The 20290-nt window shown below is 36.3% G+C and overlaps 1 protein-coding gene across 1 annotated transcript; it reads right to left on the bottom strand.

The window, feature by feature from the left end:
• Positions 1-11068: 11068 nt before the first annotated feature.
• Positions 11069-15006, bottom strand: LOC113732432 (geranylgeranyl diphosphate reductase, chloroplastic-like). The gene has a single exon (XM_072075753.1). The coding sequence runs from the start codon at positions 14800-14802 to the stop codon at positions 13669-13671; it is 1134 nt and encodes a 377-aa protein (XP_071931854.1). The 5' UTR covers positions 14803-15006; the 3' UTR covers positions 11069-13668.
• Positions 15007-20290: the final 5284 nt, after the last annotated feature.

The following is a 20290-nucleotide window of genomic DNA, read 5'->3' as shown; positions in this document are numbered from 1 at the left end:
ATAAGGTAAATTATGTTATGAAAATAGTAAGTTTGAATACTGATTTGTTAAGCATTAGTTTTGACAAATTTACTACTTAATAGCACAAACTTACTAGTTTATACGTAGAACTTATGCAAATTTGGTTTAGGAAATTTAATTAAAATAATAGTAGGTTTTGAAAGACAAATGGTAAGTCTTATTGATAAAAGGTAGTTTTTATAAAATATACTACTTCATTGCCAAAACTTCCCAATATATTTGTGAAACTTACTTAAAGCTAGGTTAGTAAATTCTTTTCAATTATAGTAAGTTTTGGAAGATAAACAAAAAGTTTGTGCATTGAAAAGATAACTTATATGGATGGCTAAAACTTACTACTTTATTGTCCAAATTTACCATTTTAGTTGAAAAACTTATATACAGCTAGATTAGTAAGTTTAATGAGGTCGATAGTAAGTTTTTGTCAGATAAATGGTAAATTTGGCTAATAAAAAGGTAATAGTAAGTTTCTGCACAAATTTATTAGTTTACTTTTTTATTGCACAAACTTATTATTTTACTTGAAAAACTAACATACAGGTAGACTAGTAAGTTTAAATAATAGTAAGTTTTGTTAGATAAATAGTAAATTTTACTAATAAAAAGGTAACTTTTGAATTTTGCTACTTTATTGGACAAACTTACTAATTTACCTCAAAACTTACCTATTGCTAAATTGAGTAAGTTTGACAAAAAATATAGTAAATTTCATTAAAATTCAATAGTAAAAAATTAAATTTTGTTAAGCACTTAAAACTGATCATTTTATAAGACAATCTTACCGATTTAGGTGGAAAATTTACATGTACCTTTGGATGAATTATTTAATTCACAAAAAAAGGACGCAAATGGTTGTAAACTATCACAAAAGGAAAGAAAATCGGATGTTCTGGTCAACTGCTATTATTTTATATTTAATCACTCAATAGCATCAGTACCATAGCACTATTCAACTTAATGTATTCAGATTTCAAATTTCAGATTTCAGTTTTATCAAACGCACCCTTTGTCTCTCTTAGTTTCGACATTGTTTCCAATTCTATCTCTTATATATCACTACCTACTAGTTTAAGTCTTAATTTTGCACAAAATAAAGTCGATGTGGAATTTTAAATTCTAACCAAGATCGTAAATAACGTCAAACTTAGTTAATGAATTAAATCCATCCTTTACGGTAAGTAGTTGAATGGACAATTAATGCACAATTGAAACTCACTCTTTAGAATGCATGTCTTATTCTCAGCGTGGTCAAAAGTTGTTGCATTTTAATTTGGACAGGTTTGCATCTTTAAAGGATAAAACCAACACTACCTTGAAAATTGGAAGAAGGGTCTTTAAAAAAAAAATTTTGGAAGAAGGGCAAAAAAAAACAAAAAAAATCATCCCCAAGGTGGCGTGAACTGATTACATCTCATAGAACTATAAAAGTCTCCCTTTTGTACAGCTTTTGGATGCAATTATTCTGCATCCATTGCTTGTCGGCCCAATCCTAACATTTTGTTTCATGGCGTAGTCGTGTATAGATAAATGTTGGCACAAACTTATAATTTAAGCAACAGAAAGAAACAAAATTTAGTGATTGAATTTAGTTTAATGTTTCATCTTGAAGGATTATTATCACTTTACTCCCTTAACATTCGATGCCACTATCAATTTCTCCCTTAACGTTATTCTTTAGTCACTTTACCTCCAAAATTAATAGTCAAATTTAATGAAATTTATTAATTAAAGTAAAAAAACAAGTCCAGCCCTTAAAGTTATTATCATTTTACCCCTATAAATTATAGCCTCATTATTAATTTACCCTATAGAGTTATTTTTTTGGCAATTTATCCCACCAGTAAATCAATTTAGCAAGTTAAAGAACTTTAGAAGAAAATACCCTCCTTTTTATATAATAAAAATAATAAAAAAATTTAGAATGGCTCTTCTCCTCTTTATTATCAAGAAAAAAAAATCAAAGTATTAATCTCTTTTTTCTTGACAATCTTATTAATATTAAAAAAAATAGAAAGATTAGAAGGGGGAGAAGGGGGAGAGAGAGAGAGAGAGAGAACTCAATTCTTTTTTAAAAAATATAAATAAGAAAGAATTAAATACTTTTATTATTTTGCTTTATTGTTTACCACCAGATTTCAATCCTAATCCTAACAATCTTAAATTAATATGATAATGTTACACTTTCTTTTATTTTTTTCTTTGCAAAACCTAATTTTCTGTCTCCTTCTTTCCTATCTCTTTTTCTTTTCCTAGTATTAATAAGTGTGAAAAAAGAAATTTGAAAAAACTCTTTTATTTTATATTTTTGGATCTCTTAAAGTGAAAAAAAAGAAGAATAATCATTCCAACTTTTTTATTTTTAATTATATATATAAGGGTAAATATAGGACCTACTAATATAGGACCTACTGATATCCCAAGTTATCACCTTGCCACTAAACATTATCACGCACCACTGGCCCTTTGGCCTGGTGGTCACTGTCAAGCATTTAAGTTCTGGTGGTGTTAGGAAGTTAATGGTCCAACACTTGCCTCCCATCAAATTGCCACTATATGTGACTGCTTTCAAGACTATATGCTTTTAATGGCTTCCCCTCATCCTAGATTAGGATAGATTAGGTTATAGGAATGTTAACAAAAGAATGTTACATACCATTCTAATCCATTACTTTGAATGAAGCATTAACAAAAGATTTAGAATTCAGAATCAATCAACTCATAGTAACGCAGCAACCTTCTAAACCTATTCACAACTAATAGAAACCAAAACGAAAACATAATTTCATTTGGCGAACAGATGTATTTTGCTCTTAAGTCAAAAACGTAAAAAAATCTAAATAGTCTGATGTGTATTGCTTTCTACCAAAGTCTAAAAGAAAAACATTGAAAACTGCATAAAAATTTTCTAATCCCAGAAACCTAGAAAATTAAAAAAAAAATTAATACATTGTCGAAGACAATTAATAAATTGTTAAAGGCAATTAAAAAATCGTGTGAAAACACATAGTTTAAAAGGCCACTTTTAAATCACTAACCAAAAAAGAAATATGTGTTCTACATGAATTAAAGAGTGAATCTATAAATTGAACTAACAAATTAATTACAAAAAAACCTTGCCAGAAATAAAAACCAAACCCTAACTTTTTAAGACTTAGAAAATTCAAATTCAATGACCTAACTATAAAGAAGGTGAAGGAAATTGCAGACCACGTATAGTGAGTCAGATAAACCATGTGATGATGGCATGGATGCCATGTCATTAAATATGCTTACGTGTATGAATGACTGTATTGACACGTCACTAAGCCGGACATTACGTATCTGCCACGTGTTGTCCTCGTCAGACAAAGAGCGCCGTCCAATCCTTTAGCACGGGTGGTTCTCCTCCTTCTCCTCCCTCCAGGCGTCGTCCTCCTAGGTAAGGTTGCAAACGAATTGAGCCGCTCGCGAGTGGCTCGAGTCAAGCTCGAGTCGAGTTCGATCAATATCGAACTCGAGTCGAAATCAAGTTCGAACTCGAGGTCAAAATATTAAGTTCGTTAGCTCGCGAGCCGGCTCGTGAGTTCGAGTATATATATATATATATATATATATATATATATATTTTTAATATTTTTTTATTTTTTTTTATTTTAAGTATATATATATTTTTTTTTCTTATTTTAATAGTAAAATTACATATATATCCTTTATTTTATTATTTATTGAGAAAAAAATATTATTTTATTTATTTTTTAAAAAATAAAATAATTATTTTTTATTTCTTTCGAGCTCGAGCTTGAGCTTTAAATTGCCAGCTTGTCGAGTTCGAGCTCGAGTTCGAACTTGGTAAAATTTAGTTGAGGCTCGATTTGATTAGCCCAAAGCTCGACTCGACTCGGCTCGTTTGCAGCTCTACTCCTGAGCTGCCACTACTTCATGAACGCCGGATTCCATCTTCTCCCAAAAATCCAACCCACAAAACTCCTTCTCCACCTCATTCTTCGTCAATTTCATCTCTTTCTCGGAGGGAATTTCCAATTGAATGTTTGTATCATCTTCAACCATCACAAACTTCCTTCAATTCCAACCTTATATTTTTAGCGGTATCAGCCCCAAGTAAACCTATTCATCTCCAGCAAAATCAACAGGTGGATGCAAACTATCCATCTCCAGCATCAAATACCGGAGTATCGGGTTTACTTTTTTGTTCCATTTTAGCTTTTTTCCCCTTTATTGTAGGTGTTTCTTGTTTTCTGTCCACTTGCTGATACAAAAGGTAGGAAGAGACCAAAAGCTCCCTACCAGAAGAGATTAACAAATGGAGAACACCTCTTGATGATGAGGGAGTGGATATTATTGATGATCAGATGTAGACAAAAGATTTGGGGAACATGAAATTGTTACAAAGTTTTTCAATGATATTCTCCTTGCTCTACTGATCTTTTATACTAGTAGAGAGGCGGTGGGAGGAGAGTTAGTTATAACTAACTTCCATTGCCATGCCTTTTCCTGACTTTCTATTTCTGATGCCATGCATGTGACCTGTACGTGAACTTTCCATGCATAGCTTTTCTATTTCTGTTAATTGGGTTCATGCAATCTGAACAGAAGAAACAAACGCAAAAAGAAAATACTAAAATGCCCATGGTAAATATTTATGCGCGTAACAGATGCCTCCTCCTGAGAAAGTCCTTGTCCTCAAGGACTAAAGGTAGGGAACTTCTGCTTTAAGTCATGCAAGAATTCCTACGTTGCATCCTCTGGAAATGAGTTACTCCATTGGACCAACACGTGAGTTGCTGCTTGATTTCCTCGGTTGCAATGCGCCTGTCCAGAATGGCTACTGGTTCGAGCAATAAATGGCCATGATCAGTGATGGCAGATGGTAATTGTGGTGCGACTAGATGAGATCCCACCTTCTTTTTTAACAAGGAGACATGAAAGGTTGGGTGGATACGTGCATGGTCAGGAAGTTGGAGTTTGTAGGCCATCTTCCCTATTCGTTCGATGACCGGAAAAGGGCTAAAGTACCTTGGAGCTAGTTTCTGACAGCTAGAGGATTTGATGGAGTGTTGTTTATAAGGGTGCAGCTTGACATAAACCAAGTCTCCAATTGCAAACTCTCTATCAGTTCTATGTGCATCAGCTATCTGTTTCATGCGATGTTGAGCCCTTCGAAGGTTATGCTTGAGGAGATGGAGTACCTTTTCCCTGGCAGCCAAGCTTCTATCTATGACCTCAACTACAGTAGAACCATGTAGATAAGGGATGTGAATGGGAGGTGGCTGCCCGTAGACCACCTGGAATGGGGTGATCTTGGTGGTTGAATGGAAATTAGTGTTGTACCAAAATTCTGCCAAGGGTAGCCAGAAGTACCATGATAGTGGCTGCTCACTAGCCATGCAACACAAATACCCTTCCAAACACCTTTTCACAATTTTTGTTTGCCCATCAGATTGGGGATGATAGGAGCTAGAAAACTGCAATTGGATCTTTAATAGTTTGAACAGTTCCTTCCAGAAATTGCTAAGGAATATGGAGTCCCTGTCACTCACAATGGTCTGAGGAAGACCATGTATTTTGAAGATGTGATCCATAAAAGATTGAGCAACCTCCAGTGCTAAATAGGGATGAGATAGTGCATAGAAATCTGCATATTTACTCAACCGATCTACTACCACAATGATGACTTGTTTGCCTTGAGATTTTGGGAGGCATTTGATGAAATCCATAGAGACATCTGTCCAAATTTTATCAGGTATAGGCAGAGGCTGCAACAGACCCGGGTAAGCTGCCAAATTAGCCTTGTGTTGACAAACGTCGCAAGCAGCAACGAAAGTGTAAACATCCTCGCGCATGTGTTTCCAATAGAAGGTCCCTTTTAGTTTGTGATAAGTCACCTGAACCCCAGATTGTCCTCTAAAAGAGCTAGTATGCCAAAACTTGATTAATTTGTTCTTGAGCACAATGTCAGCTCCAACCACCAATTTTCCTTTCCTTCTTAGCATTTGATTGTCCCAACTATAGTGCTTGACTCTGGAGATGTCATTTGAGAGTAACTATTGGATAATTTCCTGCATCTTAGGATCTGTCTGCAATGATTGTTGGATTTCTGCTAGTGGCGTATGAGGTTGCCTGGATAAAGCATCAGTAGTGATGTTTTCAGTACCTTTTTTGAACTGAACTTCATAGTCATATCCCATTAAATTTGACAGCCACTTCTGTTGACTTGGTGTTGAGATTTTTTGATCCATCAAATATTTAAGGCTTTGGTGGTCAGTTTTGATGACAAAATGGCCCCCTAATAGACACGGTTTCCACTTCTGAACTGCATTAATAATAGCCAACATTTCCTTCTCATAAACTGACAAGCCTTGATGCTTGGGTGCTAAAGCCTTGCTGAAAAAAGCTAGTGGTTTCCCACGCTGCAACAAAACAGCTCCAATACCTGAGTTGGAAGCATCAGTTTCCACCACAAACTCTTGAGAATAATCTGGCAAAGTTAATACAGAAGGAGATGTCATAGCCGTTTTTAGTTGATCGAATGCTGCAGTTGCTCCATCATGCCATATAAAAGCATTCTTTTTGAGAAGATCAGTCAAGGGTCACACAATCTATCCATATCCTTTGATAAATCTACGATAATAACCTATCAACCTCAACTCCTTAATTGTAATAGGTGTAGGCCACTGTTGTATGCATGCAATTTTCTGAGGATCTGCATTAACACCTTCTGGCGAAATGACATGTCCCAAATATTTGATCTAGTTAACAGCAAAAGAGCACTTGCTCTTCTTCACCTTGAGCTGGTGTTTGAGCAATATCTCAAGCACTTTTGTCAAATGTTGTAGATGCTCCTCCCCAGATTTGCTGTATATTAAGATATCATCAAAGAAGACCAGTAAAAATTTCCTTGAAAAGGGCCTGAATAAGTCATTCATTAAGCTCTGGGATGTTGAGGGTGCGTTGGTTAGACCAAATGGCATAACCATAAACTCATAGTGCCCATCATGAGTTCGAAATGCAGTTTTGGCAATATCATCAAAACACATCCTGATCTGGTGATATCCAGACCTCAGATCTAGTTTGGTAAAAATGATAGCTCCAAAGAGTTCATCAAAGAGCTCATCAACCAGTGGTATAGGAAATTTATCCTTCACCGTGGCTTTGTTAAGCTCCCTGTAATCTACACACCTGCGCCAGGTACCATCTTTTTTTTTACCAACACCACAGGAGATGAAAATGGACTATTACTGGGTCTAATAATGCCATTAGTCAACATTTCAGTCACTAGTCTCTCAGTTTCACCCTTTTGGAAGGCAGGATATCTGTATGGTCTAACATTAATGGGCTGGGTACCCTCCTTAAGATAAATCCTATGACCATGCATCCTAACAGGAGGTAACTCCACAGGTTCTTCGAACACCTCACTATATTTTGATAGAAGTGACTCTAGTTGGTGTTGGTAAGTGTTTACCTGCTCATCCGAGTTCATAGTGGCACAGAAGCTGTCAATCTTTGGGGCCTCATCTGTTGTCAAATCTCTATGATCACCCTCAGTAGTTACCAAACACAATTGAGCAGATTCAATTTGTTCATGTTTGGTCAGGAGTTTCTGCATTTGCTTCTTTGAAATCACCTAAACTGGTTGTTGCTTGGACCCTCTCAGCACCATCTTCTTCCCCTTTTGCAAAAACTCCATTCTCAATTCTGCAAAATTCCACTTGACTTCCCCTAGAGTTGATAGCCATTGCATTCCCAACACTACTTCACAACCACCTATAGGCAAGACTAATACATCTTCTTCAAACTCTTGCCCTTGCATTTTCCATTGGAACTCGGGACATAAGGTAGTTGTAGTGAGGGAATTTCCGTCAGCTACTACTACCCTTACAGGAGCAACCTGCACTGTTCTCAAACCAAACTTCCTTACCATATTGGGGTGCAAAAAATTGTGAGAACTCCCACAGTCTATCAGAATGATGAAAGCCTTTTTGCTGATCTAAGCATGTATTCTCATAGTTCTGTAGTTGGGAACCATTAGGCTACACATAGCATTTGTAGAGATTTGTGCTAAATTACCTTCAGTTAACAGCGCTTGCTCATCATCCTCAAGGAGTTCTAGTTCCTGTTCGTCCAGAGCCTCTTCCACATAGTCAATCCTGTATAACTTCCTTCTTTTGCACTGATGGCCAGGAGTATACCTTTCATCACACCAGTAGCATAGTCCCTTGTCCCTCTTTTCATCCATCTCCGTAGTACTCATGAATTTTGAGCTTCGTTTCTGTCCTTCCATGTTGCTTGCTCCTCTTTCCCCAGGCTTGAGTAGTAGAGAAGCATTGTACGAGCTATTTTGCCTGGGATAATTGCTGCTGGAACCTGCATTTGGGGCATAAGAAGTGTTCCCTTGGGATGGACCAGAAAATTTACCTTGCTTCCAAGCATTCAGAATCCTGGCTTCCTCAATTTTTGGTAAACCAACAGCATGCTGTAGATCATGTGGCACGAACATTCTTTTCGCCAATTGAATTTCTTCCTTCAATCCCCTAATGAAACAGCTTACCATGTACTGCTCAGGGAGATCTACTCTATTTAACAATTTCTCAAACAATTCCTGGTACTCCTTTACTGACCTGATCTGTTTCAAGCTCTTTAAATCCCCCATGGGATCATCATAAAGACTGTCTCCAAATCTCGATCCCAAGGCCCGTACATACTCTTCCCATGAAGGTGGATCTCTGGAGATCCTAGCCTTCATAAAACTTGATGCCATTGGAGAGCCTTGCCCTCCAAATGCATGGCGGCAATTCTGACCTTGGCTTCTGATGGAGTTTCATCAATTTCAAAAAACTGATCACACTTATATAACCAGCTTTTGAAGTCTAAACCTCCAAATTTGGGAAATTCTATGCGCGAAAACCTGGTTGGAGCTGATAGCTACCCCCACGACTTCCTTGATTATCATTCTCAGAAGTGTGGGGAGATCCTTGCTGTCCTTGACTCCTCTGGCTGCAAACCTCCAACACCAAGCTTTTGATTGCTTCCAATTCTCGCTTGAATTGCTCTCTCTGCACCCTTAGGAGATTTCTGATAGTTTCTTCGAACTTCCTATTTTCTTGACCTCTTGTGCCTTCTACCATTGCTTCCTGGAATTTCCTACTCAGCTAGAGTAACCTAGCTCTGATACCACTGATCCAAAAGGGAGGAAGAGACCAAAAGCTCCCTACCAGAAGAGATGAAGAAATGGAGAACACCTCTTGATGATGAGGGAGTAGATATTATTGATGATCAGATGTAGACATTTGGGGAACATGAAATTGTTACAAAGTTGTTCGATGATATTCTCCTTGCTCTACTGATCTTTTATACTAGTAGGGAGACGGTGGAAGGAGAGTTAGTTATAACTAACTTCCATTGCCATGCCTTTTCATGACTTTCTATTTCTGGTGCCATGCATGTGACCAGTACGTAAACTTTCCATGCATGGCCTTTCTGTTTCTGTTAATTGGTTACATGCAATCTGAAATATAGAAAACAAACGCAGAATGAAAATACTAAAATGCCCATGGTAAATATTTGTGCGCATAACACTTGCTGACAAGCAAGGAAACTCCGTCTTGGTTATTTGAGGAAATTTTAAAGTTTGTGTTTTGGCTATGTTTGTTGTTACAAGAATATAATTGCTGGCTTCTATCTGATCTCAATGACAAAAGTTTTTTTTTTCCCAAAAAAAAGTAAGATCCTCCGCTTTTTAACATTTTTAGCTCTTTTTATCTTCCATGAACTCTTTTCGCTTATGCTCACAGTTTTGATTCCTTAATTTATGGTAGCTTTTATTAAGATCATTTAGTAATTCATGTCTACTAGTTTCTTTCAACTTCGACCTTTTGCACTTCCATTTTGATGGTCTGATTGCAATGCTTATTAAATATGGTGCAGCAAACTTTTTGCACATGTTATTTTTAAGAACAGAACAATAAAAGGATTCCTTTGGTTTGGTTCTTCTGGTTTCTTGACATTCTTGTATTGCTGCATTTTTTTTTTTTTGGTACTATCAAAACGTAGTTATATGAAGTTACTTTGCGCTAGAGATTTAATATGAGATATTGCAGTTAAGGTGCAAGTTTTCTGGTCTTTTCTAGCCAAATAAGAATTTGAAACATATGGTTTAAAGAGGACCTTAAGTGGATCATTGGTGAAATTAGTGGCATCTTGATACTTTAAAGTACTCTTTGTGCAAAAGTTTTAGTAAATTGCAGGTATTAAGTGACTTTGTTGTGTATCAGCAAACGTTTTTATGTTATATTATGAGCATGGTTCGCCGTCGCGGATCGCGGCCGCGTCGCGGTCTCGGTTGTTCCACATCCGTCGCGGCATATCGGTTGAATATCGGGTGATACACACATTATAGTATATAAAAATTTCCAAAAAATCTGAAAAAATTACTAAAAATAGAAAATACCATTAAAAACACAAATATCAAATTAAATTTACTAAATACCTACTATATATTACCTAAAATTATCAAATTTGCCTTTTTCTAATTAATTTACCTAAAATCATTTTAACCAACATAATTGAGATACTTGAAAATAAATAAATTATATTTATGATCATTAAAATGTATCCAAATAATCACTATATATTTTCTAACTAAAATTTAGATAAGAGACTACTAATACAAATTAATCATATACTTAATAATATGTAAAAATTGTCAAAATGCATTACATAAATTTACAAATATTTAAATATCACATCTGAATACTAAATTAAAAAAATTAAAATTGATAAGTTATTTTGAAAGAAGATGCAGACTTGAACTTAGGCCAAACTTGAAATTTAAGTGCTTCTAATTTTTCCTTCTATTTTTTTCCCTGTCTCTGGGTCTGGTACAAAAGCCCAGCTTCTCCACCAAATATGTGACAGTTGCCGCAATGTGGAATTAGAGAGTGAAACCTGGCAAAGTGGGAGCCTGGTGTCTTTGGGATTATTAAATGGTTGCCGCTCTCTCAAAGCTCTGTCATTAGGCTCCTTTCATATGCTGAAACAACTCCGTGTAAACTTACTGCCAAAAGAATTGAGATGCTCTCGATTCCTCCGAGTGAGATTGGGAATCAAACCATCAAAGTAGCAATCTGACTTCACTAGTGTTGTTCCTCTCAGATTTAGCCGTCCCTTAGCTTGGTAATTTCCCTTTCACAGCCAGATTGAAGACCCCTTCGCCCAGTACAAATGACGAAGAAATTGAAGCTTCAGCTCCAGATTAGCCAGCCGTCACCTTCATTCTTTCTTTCGCTTTCCCTTTCCCTCTGTTGTCTCCTTCCCTCTGCCTTCACCCTCTGTTTTTCTCCTCTCCTTCCTTCACTGGAAGGACGATGAAGAAAGAACTCGCTTCTCCAAATAACCATGGTCACCCTCTGTTGTCTCCTTCCTTCCCTCTCTGCTAATCTGAAGATATTCCCTCTCTGCAAAAGGCACCCAGAAATTGACGGTATGTTTCTCCCCTTATCTTCCCTTTCTCCTAAATCTTGTCTTTGTGGCTGAAAAAGAAAACAAGAAAGCGTGAGAAATTGGACAATATCCGAGTCGAATCCGAGAATTTGACCGATATCTTTCTACACGGTTCTAACTCGGACAATATCGATTCGGAGCGATTCACATCGGATATGATATAATCGACGTTTCGGGTATCGGTATCGGAACAGTAGGGACTGTTCCGGTTATGACTCGGCCGAGTCGTCTCGGACTCGGCCGAGTTGGCGAACCATGATTATGAGAGACATACTGCTTAGGCTTCTCTGGTGTTATGCTAATATACAGATGCAGCTTAATAGTGCATGAATACTTGCAAGAGAGTCTGAAACTCTTTGAATTGGGGGAGTAATGTTGGATAAGGTCTCTGAAAAGAAAAAAATGCTAACCCTCACATGAGTAGGATAATTACATTTTATGCTTGTGATTGTTTTCTGCCCAATCAATTAGGACCATGTTAGTTATTAGATTGAAACACATTTAGAAGAAACATTAATCTTTTGAGAAAACCTTTAGCTAAGGGCACTTTGGGTGGAGTCAGGTATGAGTCTCAGAGACAAGTGTGGGATGAAGGCCGTATTGTATGTGTATGTGTAAACATACATAGTTCTATTCCTAATATATTAATAGTTATTACTATCAAAGAGGCTAGTTAGCACTTAGCATCATAACCTGACTTTTTCATTCTATTTTGGAGCTTTGGTTGTCTGCATTTTTAAGAATTAACTTCTTTGGCCTATAATATAGTATCTTATGCACTTCATCAGGAGAGATTCCAAGTATAAGGTGAATTCTTTTCCTTAATATTCTGTAATTTCCTCTCTGCATATTTGTCTTTTCTCCGTCATAATTAAGGGGCTTACCATGGCTTGTCCCCCTCCCCCCTGCCTATGTTTTTCATGCACGTTCTTCTCCTGTTCATTCTTTTCAATCCTCAACTCTATCTCTGCTTTGCATTGCTTTCAAAATCTTCTCCCTTGACTAAATGATGTCCCAGAAATGCTGCATAACACAAGCAGCAAAGCACATATTCCTCCAAGTTCTGCAAACCACATCTGTTAAATCAGAGCCAATATCCTCTATGCTTATAACCAAGAGGGATGATTGGCCACCTATTCAACTATTAGGTTGTTATTTGGGTCCTATTATATGTGGAAATATATCAAGCTTTAACCCTTGTACTGCTCTAATTACTATTCATCACTAGGCACTTGGATTTTCTTTATTTTCAAAACCTTTGTCGCAAATGATTCAAACACAACGTGCACTACATGAAGAAAGAAATTGGTTGTGGCCAAGGGGCCAAGAAAGGATGGGTACAGAATGGTGTGAAAATGGGATCTGATTTTCTCTTGATACACTTGAACTCTATGCATATAGCAAATGAGTTGTACAAATAAATTGTGGTATCAATAGAGGCATAAACAGGAGCTGGCTAATGTTAGAATCGAGGTACAAAGTGGGTAAGAAACTCTTAGCTCGACTGGGCTATAATGTTAGAAACAAGGTAAATAGTGTGTATGGTAGGAAACTGTTAATTCAAATTTGAAGCTTTGCTGAAAAGGTATAGCTTGCTTAAAGGTTTCACCTCTGTAAAGCTGTATTTATTCACCCAGAAGTTATAATAATACAATCAAGTTCTTAATTATTCATTACTTCACAGGATGATACTTAAGGCAATGATGAAAGGCTAAATTTACCACAGCAGCTAAGATTTTCTTGGAAACAACAATTTGAAGCTGCTTAACGAAGAACTGAAATAGAGTAATAGCACAACCATTTGTTCATACCAAAAGGTTTTTAGGTGATTTAAAGCTAAAACTTCCTGGATCTGTACTTCTCTGGGAAGTACTGATGAAGTTTCATTTCATTCCCTTTCATTTTAACTAGTTCCCTGATACACTACAACCGTGCAAGAACTCGTTTGTCAAACATTTCAATCCCTCTGCCTACAATATCACACCTAATTAGACTCCCAATTGTATTCATGACCATCTTAATGTCATCCCATCTATTTCCCTGGGCCAACTTCTTATACAGATAGCTCTCAAATGTCATCCTCTGTACGTATTCATCCCCACTCAACTCCACTAATGCCTCCCTAGCAGCATTGGTACCATAAAACACCCCTTACAACAAATCCAAAAACCTGAATGTAGTTAAATACTTCTCATCCCACTTCTTCAAATACTCCCTCTTTAAATCATCTTCACTAACCATTCTTTCACCTCCCTCTGATGCTGTAACAATTGCTTCCCCGCACATCCTTCCACTCTTGGCAGCAAAGTAAATTCCCTCACCAGAACATTTCGTCACATATCCTGCTGCATCCCCCACCAGAGTCACTCTTCCCCTGACTCTAACTGGACGTGGATGCCTAGGGATTGGATGAGCCTCAACTTTAGTTACTTGACCGCCATGAGTTTTTGGCGTAACTTTTGCTCTTATGCCATGCTGAAGCATCTTGATATCCTTTTTTGAGCATAGTGGCCCCGTTCCCACTGCCACATGATCGCACTTGGGGAAAACCCACGCATAAAAATCAGGTGAGACATCATTTCCAACATACATTTCAGCCAAATTTTCATAATATTCCATTTTCTCCTCAGGCAACTTAATCCTTTCTTGAAAAACAATAGCACAAGTGTAATCTCCTGCTTTTATGGCCTTAGCCACCTTACTGCTGGCTCCTTCAGCGCCAATAACAACATCAACAGCAAGAGATTTCTGTGAATTATTCTTATTATATTGAATAACATATGAAGAGCTGTTTGTTAGGGGAACCACCACATTTGTGACAAGTCCTTGGATAAGTGTGGCGCCACAAGACTCAGCACAGCGGCGTAGAAAGTCATCAAGCACTTCTCGGCGGAGCATGGAGATGAACTCATGGGGCTTCAGAGTTTTACCAAAATCAACAGCCAGATTCGACGGAGATATTATCTTCATGCGGGTGACTTTGCGGTCAATGAGGTGAGGAGGGATGGGGAACTCATCTAACATACAAAGTGGGATTGCTCCACCACAGGGTTTGGCAGTAGAGGGGCTGCGTTCGAAGAGGAAGGTCTCTATGCCACCAGCAGCAAGTGCTTCAGCTGCAGAGGATCCAGCTGGACCTCCTCCTACCACCGCTGCCCGGAGCTTGCTGGAGATGATGAATGTGGAGGGTTTCAGCTTGGGTTTAAATTCAGGAGATTTAGATGGGGTTTTCAGTGGCAGAGATAACGAGTGGAGTGGATGAAACAGGTGAGTTTGGGCGGCCATTTCTTGGTGGTTTGTGGGGTTGTTCAATAACCAGTGTGCTTTGGGTCTTCAGTGTATGGAATCCCACCGGTGAAAGTGTATAAGGTATAGTGAATGCAACAGGGTTTTGTTTAAAATTGATGGGAATCCGTGATTATTATGTAAAGTTGTGCCATTAGTGAATAAAATATGTACAAATGGTGCTTTATTGTTTGGATTTAGTTAAATTAGTCTATTCTTATCCCAAAAAAAAAAAAAAAGCTAAATTAGTCTATCAGCTCCTTGGTTGTACAAATCCAGGAGGAAGAGAGGATAAAGGCCTCGGGAATTGGAATATAATACTTCATCCGTCTCATACGATCAAAGGAAGTCTAATTTTTTAAGAAGCAGTTTGATTGTAATATTTGTATTTTTTTTATCTTGCTCCAGTAAGTTTAAAATTAAATGATAACATATATATGATTAAAGGGGATTATAGTGAAAGGAGAGGATAAAAAATTTACGACTTTTCAAAATAAAAAGTATTGACATTTTGATTGGAACGTAAGTAGTAGTGAGTTTAATTTGACTAAGAAATTCTTTGCAATTGCGTACTTTTAGGCCTAGAATATTGTATAACCATGCGCAGCTGTGTATTTATGCTCAACATTTGCACGCTATAAGTCAATATTTTGGGGAAAAAATAATTAATCTTTTATACTCTACTAGTGTATACAACATCATCACACCACTGAATGCATGATAACTAATTTGAATTTAAATTTAAAGTTCAAATTTTGCTTATGTATTATGAAGCTAATGATGATAGTGTATGAATTATCAGTGTATATATTTATTTAAACAATAATATATAAAGTGTCAAATCCTTGAGATACTATTTTCTGAAAGACATAAATTTGATTAATGAAACTGCCAATTTTAATTAAGATAAATCAGTCTAGAGCTCAAACACAGTCAAAGAAATAAATGTTTCGTCTGTGCCTTACGTTTATACTTTATAGCTTAAACACTTGAGATATTATGATTTCATTTGAACTAAGAACACTATATAAATATACTGGATATATAAATTAAGGAACACCTACAGAAAAAGTCCATCTTGTATAAAGTATTAACATTAATTTTAAATCCACTCACAACATTTTAAATTTTTTTGTCCTTCACTTAAAATAATAACTTTACTTCTCTTAGAAAAAAGTTCATAAAATTTAATTTCAATCTAAGTCTGCGATGACTTTTTATGCCTACATCTTAATTGTAACATATGAATCCTTTCTACATACATTCCTAGTGTGAAATAAAGTTGAGAAAAGTTCTTTGTCGCCTTTAGCAGATTTTGAGTTTGTCATGTGTGGCTTTTTATGGCCAAACCTAATTTACTTGTATACTGAAAGATTTATAAGTTGAGCAACATAAAATAACAACTATTAGAAAAAATTCTTGTCACGTTTAAGTGGATTTGTGCTTTTGTCATTTTAACACTACTTCTTCAAAGCTATTATTCTCCTCGAAGTCTTTGATTTAGCTTATTTTCTCCCTCAAGTCAGTGATTTTGTGAAAATACTGAATCGATTAAAATAAAAATTCTCATTTATTTGAATGCAAATATTTATTTCACGATGAAATAATCATCTTTTATAGAGTTAGCACTTTGTATCATCTCTTTCTAACAAGTAAATCTAAGGAAGTTGCTGAGGTATGTTTATTGGTCAAAGAAGAGGTAGCGAAAGGTGGGGGAAAAGGATTGAGTGATTGAAGCCACACATCATAGGGAATATGTTTTGGACGGCCATGTGTAAAAGTGTTTTGTGACTCGCAACTTGAAGAGCCGTTGGTGTTGAAGTTGACTGTATGGGCCACGGGAAAACTTGAGGGATTCAAAAGTGTAAATGGAAAAGGTGGAGTGCCTAAAATAATCAATTGCCAAAGTCAGAGGGCCATGAGTGAAATTAAGGTCATTGAAAAGGCACGAAGCTTGCCAGAGAAGTTGATCTGTGAGGACCCAAAAATTCCTTCAGAATTTCCTCCCATTTTTGAAAAATTAATTTATATTTCCCTCTATATTTCTTTACTTTGACTATTTAATTATTTACTAGCCCTAAATTTCATGGTGATTTCATTAGTTAAGTAAAGCGTTTTACTTTTACTTTTAAAGTTAGAGTAAGTTAGGGTTTTGGTACATTTTGGTAGTGTGATCGATTGGTGACATGTGTACACTAAATTTGGTGAATAAGAGTGAGTCTTAGGTAAAAGGAAGTGTGTGACTAGAAATGATAATAATAAGTTAGTAATCATAAGTTAAAACAATAGTACAAGAGAGTTAAGGGAAATAGGCTTGAACCAATGTGTGCCATTTGTTACCGGTTGAGTACACTGCTTGACCAATACTTTCTTACCCTAACATCCTTGTTTTTATTTCATTTAATTTTTCCTAAATTAACCCTTAAATCAGCCACCATTATTGACTAAGGAAAAGGAAAAGAAAGACAAAATAGTTGGGTGACACTTGTCAACCATTAAACCAAATGTTGACCAAGACATTTTCTTTCTTCTTATCTTTCCTCTAGCCACAATTTTCCTTCATTTCTCCTTCCTCATGGACGAAATTGAGAGAGGAAAGAAGAGAGAAAAAACTTCCAAATTCCATCTTGATTTCCTTGCTTGATTTGTGAAAAATCCAAACACTAACCCTAATCCATATCGATTAGTCTTGAGTTAAGCTTGGAGGGAAGCTTTTGGTAGAGTTACTTGGAGAAGAAAGCTCTTGAGTTGCTTATTATCTTGGGGTTTTGAGGTAAAATTTCTAGAAAACATCTCTTTTTACCTGTTTGTTGAGATTTATGCAAGATATGTTATGATTGAAGTTGGAGGAAGTACGTTTATGGTAATTTCATGGTTTTGCTAGGGTTTGGTGAAGTTGTTGCTAGGGTTTGGTTAATTTCCAGCTTAGGTATATGTTGGTTATAGCTATATTTGTGGTTAAAATAAGTATTCTATGTATCCTATATCTTGTGGACTTGATTGGAGCTGTCTCCTGGTGAAAATGTAGCCTTGAAATGGCTGGAAAAATTGGTAAATACAAAGGAAGTGCTGCTGAAATTTTTCCCGCAGGAGACTCTGAGCAGTCTTGGGAAATCTGTCATATCTTGGTGTAGAAAAATCTAACTTAAGTTCTGCTTATGGCATTTGAAACTAGATTCAGAGTACTTTTGACCATGAAAATTTCAGAATTTTTCTCAATTCCTATGAATATCTGTGATTTTTCAAATTTTACTGAATTTTCATTCCTGTTCTGTCTTTCTACTAGATAAAGTAGCCACTTGAGATTGGATTTTGACTGACTTGTGGATAGAATCTTGCAAAGGTGTCTTCTGAGAAATTATCCTTTGAATCTATTTTTCAATAGTATAAAGTTTATAAATTTTGGATTTAAGAAGCTTGAGATATGATTTTTCAAATAGAATAGCACAAAACTGGAAAAATTCTATTTTTCTAAAACTGTCCTTACTTTCATTTCCAACTTTAAGTTGGAGTTGTTAAACCATTTTGAGTTCAGTTTATAATTGGAATGAGGAAATTCTTGGTTACTCATGTCCCTTGGGTCTAAATGTTCTCTTTTCACTCCAAAATCATATTTGCACCTTTGTACTAGTAGTTACTCTGATTTTCTTTAGTTCACCTAAACTTTGGATGATTGAACCATAATATTTTCTCTTGGTTATTCTTAGGGTTTGTCGGTGATCAAGGGCATAATTTGGAAGGAAACTTTTGATGTTACTTTGCTTAAACTGGTGAGTGTGTACTTTTGATGTTTGTGCAATAAATGACTATGTGAAAATCTATGAGTTATTGTTTGAATGTTAAATGCTTTTAAATGATTGTTAAATAGATTTTCGACAGGCGAGTATATACTTTATCGCACTTGATCTAAGTGAACGTGAAATTTTCAATGATTAAATGATTGAATATTATTTGTGTATGAATGTAAGCCTTTTGGCTGAACTGGGCTCTTGCCCTTCATTGCCAGTCGACTCGAGCCAGAAGCGGACTCGGTCGGGTGACTGGTGACTCTAGGACAATGTTTGGTATACTCGAATATTACCATGAAATCTGGTGGAGAACTGGCCAATGAATTCAATGCAATGATATCAATGAATGAATGACAAATTCACTGAAGAAGTTTTCACTTGCAAATGTTTTCTAATGTCGGAGGGATAAGGAAAATGGTTGGCGAATGAATGAATGAATGACTTGAATGAATGACTCCAAGTGAGTACGTATCCTTCTAATGATTGAGTGTTTATTTCTTGAATGTTTGGATATTACTGTGCAAAGTATGCAAATTGTTAAATATAATGTTTCCTTGGTTTCCCTACCTGATTGCTTGTTTAGGAACCTCACTAGATTTTTAACTCATTCCTTTAGTTTTTTTTTTCCTTACAGGAATAGAAGTCTGGAGCAATTAAGTGTGACCTAGAGTGTATAACCCTCTTGTACTTGTACTCTCGGTTGATAGGATGTATTTTGACATTTGATGTTGTATCATATATTTGACTTTTAGCTTATAAATAAGTTTTATTTTGGTTGAATTGTAGAACTTAAATGTTATTTTGGAGGCTTGAATGATTAATCTTGAGAGTTGATTGAGTGAGTAAGTAAGTCCTGGCAAGAGTTAGGCAGACGGTCCGCCAAACCTTTGGGTACGCCCTAGGGGTGGTGGGTTGTCACATGAACACTATACGCATATAAAATGAAGGTTCGCGAAACCAAATAGGAATTCCCACAAAGAATGCAAAATGGTATCCCTAATGGAGTTGGTGGCCGAAATAGATGTTTCAGATATGCAGTGGGATAGTGAAGGAGAAAGCGAAATTCGGCCCTCACTAATGCATAAAAGTGCAATAGCAATGAATTACTTTAGTTGTAGTAGTGAAAGGAAGCAGTTCTGGCTAACGACGGAAAGAATATTAAAGAACTCGACTCATCCAATGAAGAATATGATGGACTACGTTTTGGATGAGCAGTGGCAGGTTATTGGAGAGTTTGGGTTTGGGTCAATTTTGAATGTGAAGGAAGTTGAGGTTGATGAAGAGATGTTCAACTGGCTAGTGGATAACTTTGATATAGATGGGAGGACATTGAATGTTCATGGCTAATGTTTACACGTCACGGCTAAGGAAAAATTATAGCGGAGGAATTGAGGGACAACCTATATAGTTTGCATAATGAAGGCTTAGAATTCAAAGTGAAGTTCGTACTGTTTGTTGTTGGTAGGGCGTTAGCGCCAACTTTGGATGACACAGTGAGCAGGGAGCCTATGGCTGTAGTCGGCAAAGAAAAGAATATGGAAAATCTGAACTAGTCAAAATTCATACTAGACAACTTGGTGAAGAGCATCTGTGAAGAAGATGGCAACAGAATAGCGGGATGTGCACTTTTCTTGATGGTATATGAAGACACACCTTTTAAAATAGCGCTAAAAATTGCTATAACAATTACCTTTGATATA

Source organism: Coffea arabica, chromosome 2c (assembly GCF_036785885.1).
Source record: "Coffea arabica cultivar ET-39 chromosome 2c, Coffea Arabica ET-39 HiFi, whole genome shotgun sequence".
NCBI classification, from domain to species: domain Eukaryota; kingdom Viridiplantae; phylum Streptophyta; class Magnoliopsida; order Gentianales; family Rubiaceae; genus Coffea; species Coffea arabica.
This window is presented reverse-complemented; position numbering and strand designations above follow the sequence as displayed.